Consider the following 7,720-nt stretch of genomic DNA (forward strand, 5'->3'; position numbering starts at 1 on the left):
CAAACCTCTCAGTAGAAAAGTTTTATAACCACAGCTAGTTATGAAGGTTACAAAAAAGGTTAGAAATAATAGCCACTGTACTGTCTGAATGCAAAACCTGAGAAATTGAAAGAAAAACGAAGTCATTTTCACCAGTATTATTATCTGTAGTCACCTGCAGCCTATTACTCTTCCCATTTAATATTCCTCCCTCCATTACGCGTCCCTTTTTAGGAATATTTCAGCTCAACAAATGCAATCATCAGAAACAGAAAACACATACAGAAACAGCTAGAAACACTTTACTCGTTCTTCCGCAAATGCTAGACCGTGCACAGTAGCCCTAAATGACTGAAAAGAGGAAGATTATGCAGCAACAAACTTACCAGATCGTCCAAGTGACTGAAATCGCGAAATCGTTTGTGCACTTTCCAGGAGGTTTCTCCAACTGTCACATCTAACTCGTAATACTTAGAATACAAACACAAAATAACAGTACACTAGCTATGCACAAGCACACCTAACAAGCTTTACCGTAGAGCCCAAATGAGCAGTTGGATTGCCAATGTGCACACTCTTTACTTTCGCCTTCGTAGCCATAATTAACCTTGATCAACTGCTCCACATAACAGTTCTCGTCTTGACCAGCAACTCGGTCAGAATCAGGTTTACACGCAAAACGTGTAAGCAATTAAAGCGCGCTACACTGACTAATAGTCACGTGATTCCTTGTTGAGGGATACACTGACTAATAGTCACGTGATTCCTTGTTGAGGGATGTGCGTCTGCAGCACGTACGCTCTACTAATTATAATAGTACACAAATTAGGTGCACACACGAACTCACTGTATTACACATACAGAAGCTGATCATACGTAGACTGTACGTTTTTGTGGTCTTTCTATGTGTAGTGTGTGTCTATGTGTGCTTGTGTGCTTGGGAACTGCACTATGTGCGACATCAATAAATTTATTCATTTATTCATTCATACTCAAAGTCAATGGACCGTAGTTGCAGCCTTGGCGGCGCTCGCACTCGTGTTCTAACAACGCATGCGTGTCTTGCCACTCTCAATCTAGTCACGTGCTGGAATGAATTCACCTGGAACTTGTAGCAGACTTGAACTGTCGCATGTATTACAGTTGATTCGAGATCAAAGAAGACTAAAGAATAAGCTAAGAAAAGGTGAGTGGCTCTCCATATCGACTTCAGATCTTCAGCCAGAAGTCAGGTTATAAGGTTTGAAAGTAATTCGAATGGCTTCAGAGCAGATCGGAACACGCCAGAGTTCAAATTTACAAAGCTAGATTACTACGTCTAGGCCTACTGCCTAGTTGTAACGTTAATTACCGTACTGCTTTTCTCTTGAAGTTGTCTGTATTTGATAGTTACTCACAAACATTGCAGTCTCACCAGTGTGCTGGTAATGTACGTACAACAAACAGAAACGCTAATGCAACACGTAAACGGACGCAATGCGGCATAGTAGCTGTAGATGCAGATATGTACTGGTTATATGCTCAGCTTACAGCTGTACGTGTAACGATTTCAGAGATCACAGTTAAGGGGAAGAAAATTTACTTTCTTTAAATACCTAGTAACTCTTCTGTAGAAAGGAAGTGAAGCTAAGTTTGTTGTTTTCTAGATCTTCACACAGATGAATTTGACCAAGTGAAATCTGACCAGCTGAGATATTTCGCTTCCCTCTTTGGACAGTTTTATCTATCAGGGGGAGACAACGTTCGAGATGATCTACTGTTCTTTGTAAAGGCTCCTGAAAGTCTCAGTGTTGATGATAAACCAAATCTTTCTAAATCGGATGGGGTACAGCAGACATTGTGTATTTAATTTTTCTGGCTAATACGTTTATGACATCCTCATTTAGCACAGGTTGATTGTATTAAGAAAAGACTCCCCTCAGATACCCAGGTGACTGCATGAACTATGAACTAATGTAAAGTGTATTACATGTTTACACGTGTAGCATTTGTTTTGTTGGATGCATGAGCATGTGTGATTCTGCACATGATGATGTACACCTGCATGCACTATACTCATTGAAGTGGTTTTCAATTTAGCGTGGAACAAGTGGGCAACTGGGTAATAATTAATCGATTGCCAAATTTGGCATATATTGTTGATATTGTTCATTAAATCTTTTAACGCGGCATGACGACAATATGTATAATTAGAATATGATCTAGGTATCTCAAGACACATTATTGGTGTATGTAGTAAGCCATAAGAAACTTTGTAAATAGCAGGTTGCTTAGCAAGTAGCGTTCTCAAACAGCTGGACTCACATCCAGTTTGAATGACTACGTACGTGGATGGATGTGTGGATGTGTGGTAGACGATGTCTGTCACACTCGGGAATTATTCACACCCTTAGTGCTGTCCAATCATGGAGCAGTATTTGTATTTGGTCATATGACAATTACAGATGGAAGACCAGTCAATCACAACCGCCAACATCCTTAAAAGTTTTTTTACCAGAACAGTTTATTGTATTCATCCTAATACAAGCCTCACCAAAATTCAAGCTACGGGGCTTCAATTTTAGTCTGAGGGTTGTTCTTAATAAGAGGTCCAGACTGAATAGAAGACTACCCTGTCTTTAGCTGCATGCGTACAGTCGGGATTTGTTTAATCTGCAGCTTATGTGCCTACTCAGCCACTCATTTGAAACTATCATATCTTGTTCAAGTGTTCAGGAATCACTACCATGTTGATGGTGCGGAGAATGCTCTAATGACATGCATGAAGGACAAGAGTACTGAGAAGCAAGTCAAACGTCATCTTTACCTCAGGCAATGACGAATCTCGATCAGTGGAAGCAACTGGGCCGATTCCTGCTGATGTCACAGAACAGGAGGAAGACGATTTAGCACTTTCAGAAGAATCAGACTTTGAATTCTTCATTGTAGACGACTTGCTGAAGTTTTATGTAGCTGGACAATCATATGAACAGATACCACTAGTGTAACTACATCATTGAAAAGTGAAGGAGCTTACAATGTAGTGTGCAGTTAATAACTTCGTATCATATAAACCTCGGCCTAGATACATGCCTTGGGTCTATTTTTTGTACATAAACAAGCTTTAGCATTCCACCTTTTAATTTAAGCCTTGGGGCTTGTATTTGGAAGGATATGGTAATTCTTGTTTGCAATTGCAAGGTCTGGTTAGAAATAATTCACAGAACTTACCTATCTGTAACTGCTAGCACAAAATCAATTGCTTTCTTGGCTTACTATATGTTTATACAGAAACTTAACATATGTAATCATAAGGTGCATATATCTCTTGAATGTGATAACTCTTCTTATTTTGACAATTTTTTATTAGACTGTTCTAGCGGTGTTATAGAATTTGTGATTATTTGAAAAAATGACAGTGCTTTGTACGATTTTATTTTACAAGTAGTATGCTATATTTAGTGTGGTTTTCAGAAGGCTCATAGCTGTGGAAGTGAGGTTGTAAGCACAGCTTTCATTGCTAGTGATAACTCATGGGTGACGTGGGCACAGGTATTAATTAAATGCTACTTGAGTGATTTTAAATTTTTAGATGCTTTAGAAACAATATTATTTAACTATATGTAGTAAACATAAGGTTTAGCAAATGCCGCAAGGAGTTACTAAGCTGTATACCTGATGAGTGTGTGCATGTGGAGCTAGAGCTTACAGCTAATTATTGTGTGTGTGTGTGTGCTTGTTTGTGTGTGTGTGTGTGTGTGTGTGTGTGTGTGTGTGTGTGTGTGTGTGTGTGTGTGTGTGTGTGTGTGTGTGTGTGTGTGTGTGTGTGTGTGTGTGTGTGTGTGTGTGTGTGTGTGTGTGTGTGTGTGTGTGTGTGTGTGTGTGTGTGTGTGTGTGTGTGTGTGTGTGTGTGTGTGTGTGTGTGTGTGTGTGTGTGTGTGTGTGTGTGTGTGTGTGTGTGTGTGTGTGTGTGTGTGTGTGTGTGTGTGTGTGTGTGTGTGTGTGTGTGTGTGTGTGTGTGTGTGTGTGTGTGTGTGTGTGTGTGTGTGTGTGTGTGTGTGTGTGTGTGTGTGTGTGTGTGTGTGTGTGTGTGTGTGTGTGTGTGTGTGTGTGTGTGTGTGTGTGTGTGTGTGTGTGTGTGTGTGTGTGTGTGTGTGTGTGTGTGTGTGTGTGTGTGTGTGTGTGTGTGTGTGTGTGTGTGTGTGTGTGTGTGTGTGTGTGTGTGTGTGTGTGTGTGTGTGTGTGTGTGTGTGTGTGTGTGTGTGTGTGTGTGTGTGTGTGTGTGTGTGTGTGTGTGTGTGTGTGTGTGTGTGTGTGTGTGTGTGTGTGTGTGTGTGTGTGTGTGTGTGTGTGTGTGTGTGTGTGTGTGTGTGTGTGTGTGTGTGTGTGTGTGTGTGTGTGTGTGTGTGTGTGTGTGTGTGTGTGTGTGTGTGTGTGTGTGTGTGTGTGTGTGTGTGTGTGTGTGTGTGTGTGTGTGTGTGTGTGTGTGTGTGTGTGTGTGTGTGTGTGTGTGCGCGCGCGCGCGCGCTTGTTGTGTGTGTGTGTGTGCTTGTTTGTTTGTGTGTGTGTATGTGTGTGTGTGTGTGTGTGTGTGTGTGTGTGTGTGTGTGTGTGTGCGCGTGCGTGTGTGCATTTGTGTGTGTGTACACGCATGCACATATTGCATCACAACTGTACAGAAGACTTGACTACAAAGAATGTTTGCAATATCTGCAATCGAGCATGTCATTCTCGAATTGGACTCTGCACATGAATGTGTGCTCACCAAAATCAAAACAACTGCTGAATGGAAGTCACGAGCTCATCTATTGAGTAGAGAAAAAATGAATAAATTAGTGCATGTGCGCACGTGTGTGTGTGTGTGTGTGTGTGTGTGTGTGTGTGTGTCTGTGTGTCTGTGTCTGTGTCTGTGTCTGTGTCTGTGTCTGTGTCTGTGTCAGTGCATGTTCTCACCAAAGGCATCAAATGCTGGAAGCTGTAAGTATTGTAGTCCCAATGCATGGTATTAATAAATATGCTAGTTTTTGTTGTAACTAGTAATTGAAGCTGTGTTTACACTCTTGTTTCTATGGTTAGGAGCCTTTTAAGAATCTCAATTTATAATTTAGCTGTCTTTTTTCTTATAAACACACTAGTTGCAAAATTTATTGAAATTCATAGAAAACAACTGTTGTTTCACATGACCACAGAGTCCATACACCGCTAGGTAGTCTGTAATCGATAAAGGTAGCACATACAGGGCATACATGTGAGTCTTGGGTACACATTGTTAGGTTCCTGTATCAATGGAATAAGCTAAGAAAGCTATTGATTTTACGTTAGCAGATGCACTCAGGTATGTTTCCTGCTTATTCCAACAAGATCCAGTGATTGCAAACATGAATTACAGTGTTCTGTTAAGAAAGATTGTGAACGTTTACTGTTGTGATTGGCAATTTGTTCATTGTCTATGGTTTCTATGTACAACCAAACGTCAATACTGCTTTTTCATTGGACTGCATTAAAGCGACACTCCATCATCTCACGCTAAGTGTGGTTGTGCCTCTGCAAACTTATTGCATAGGCAATCAAGATAGAAGGTAGACTGATTTACAGGTAAAGCTGGATATCAGTGTAGTCAGTGCTACAAATGAGGAAAGCATACAGGAGCGATTTTGTAACCTCGTTGTTGAAGCAAAGTTTGGGTCGCATGCAAATCAACTCGTTATCTTTTCTCAGGTCGAAGGCACCAAGTAGGTTACATTTACAGGAAACCGGGTTTGAACGTGCGATTGCTAGATGTTAGCGTGGCTCATAGCTGAAATTACACATGACAGTAAAAAGAACAAATCATCAATATCAATTATGTTGTCTGTGAAATTGCTGTTTTATACTGTTGCACTGAAATTCAGGGATACTGTATGATACGAGCTTGTGACAAGGCTGTGTGGCCTTATAATTTTACTATAAAGGCGATGTTATCTATCAAATACGATTTGTTACTGAAGTGTAAGCTTTACATGATACTCTAGTAGGATAGTTTATACGATGTGAAAAAATGGAGGAAGGAGGAGGAAGGAATACAGTGGAAAGAAGGCAAGTTCTTGAGATTTTTTTACAAATCTGACAATTGTTTTCTCGTTAAATTTTATGAAAAGTAAAAGCAATCAAGCATAGCTGAACTTGTGAGCTTTTTGGCATTTTAAAGACATTGTGTTTATGTAACATGGTTTCTGATGGTTAAACTATCCAGGAATACTCACACCAAAGGTTGTCTCTACATTGATGGCACTGGCACTGTAGTATCATATCTAAGCACTCTGTGATAGGGTAGATTATTGTTGCTATGTTTTACTTGTGCTTGAGCTGTTATTGTGACTATAGATATTGATATTGATTTGGCAGTTGTAAAGAGTGCTTATTTGATTATTAATTTTGCTTGTTTGGACTATTGTTTTGTTTAGTGTGGAAGACCAGAGTATTAACTGGGAGGAAACTCTTTATCTCAACATTGTTCTGCAGCAGGTATGAAGCTAGGCGGATGGTTAGCAGTATTTGTATTAAAGTCTGATAACCAATAATCTAGGCCAATATAAGTCAATACGGATAACCGATTCAATAATTTATTAGCATTTGTAATGTTGACAACTTAACTTAATTAAAATTGATTCATAGTTGTAGGTCTTTGTACTTAGTACACCACCACGAGGAAAGGGCTAACTGCAAGCATTGTAAATGGCATATTGCGTTTCTCTCTTAGATGAAAGTGTTCCCAGATAGGAAATCTCTCCTTCAGATTTGAAAGCATTGCTGCATGCACCTCACACCACAACCACAGTTCTACACATGTGCATGATGTTATCTGTATTATCAGCTGCAACCAATCAATTCTGATACATTCCAATACTGGCTATATCAGCAGATATCCAATAAAGCCAATCTGATTATTGGTGCAACCTTAATTTCTATGTTTCTCTCATTGTGTCTTCGTCATTGGGTTTGTGAGTTGGATTTGCAGAAAATAAGATCATGACATTAAAAGGGACATTATTAGAGGGAGGGTGATCAACATAAAAACACCAGTATCGACTTTTAACTGAAACTGTTGCTTTGATATTGCGTTGAATGTATTTGCATTTTACCAGTGTTGTAATTGTGATCTTTTCTCTTGCTCATGGTTGCTGATTTGACGAGGCATGTACATTGTGATGTTAACAAATTGAGTAAATGCTGTATGGATCAAAACATATATCACATTTATATTGAAACAGTAAACATGCAAAATCTTGGCACAAAATGGATGATTTGATATCAGATCAAATTGGACTACAGCTGAAATTTATTATAGTCAACAAATGACAGTTGCCCTTTATGCGGTCACTCTCAGACACTGCTATATTTGCTGAACAACTGTACTGTTGTGTTAACTTCAAGTCGGTACACATGAAATGGAGATTATAACAGTTGGATTCCATGATCAGACAAACGTTTGGACGTGTAGCGTAAATGTCAGACAATTTGTTCTTGCTGCTGCACGAACACCAAACCAGTAGACTGCACAATACTGTGTATACACAACATACACTGAAATCATTGCAATCTTTTCCAGGACCCTAGGAGCTTGTACCTTGTGAAGCTGCTCTCACATATCTGGGCTGGGTCGAGGCTACCACATGCCTTGATGACGTCAAAGCTGTACCGGTCTGTAGCGCAGTATGTGCCCACTTAATAATGGCATAATTATTTAGTGGTCGGCAGTCACCAGACTATCGACCCTTGGAGG

General features: G+C 39.9%; 1 protein-coding gene across 2 annotated transcripts in view; it reads left to right on the forward strand.

Moving 5' to 3' along the window:
- Positions 1-1,048: 1,048 nt before the first annotated feature.
- Positions 1,049-7,720, forward strand: part of LOC134189038 (uncharacterized protein KIAA0930 homolog) — a 19,657-nt gene continuing 12,985 nt past the window's right edge. For both annotated transcript variants that reach the window (XM_062657269.1, XM_062657268.1), the window contains exons 1-4: positions 1,049-1,165; positions 1,626-1,804; positions 1,866-1,909; positions 6,402-6,462. In XM_062657269.1, the coding sequence (XP_062513253.1) occupies positions 1,072-1,165; positions 1,626-1,804; positions 1,866-1,909; positions 6,402-6,462 (378 nt within the window). In that variant the 5' untranslated portion in view covers positions 1,049-1,071. The remainder of the gene's footprint in view (positions 1,166-1,625; positions 1,805-1,865; positions 1,910-6,401; positions 6,463-7,720) is intronic.

This window comes from Corticium candelabrum, chromosome 13 (assembly GCF_963422355.1).
Source record: "Corticium candelabrum chromosome 13, ooCorCand1.1, whole genome shotgun sequence".
Lineage (NCBI taxonomy): Eukaryota > Metazoa > Porifera > Homoscleromorpha > Homosclerophorida > Plakinidae > Corticium > Corticium candelabrum.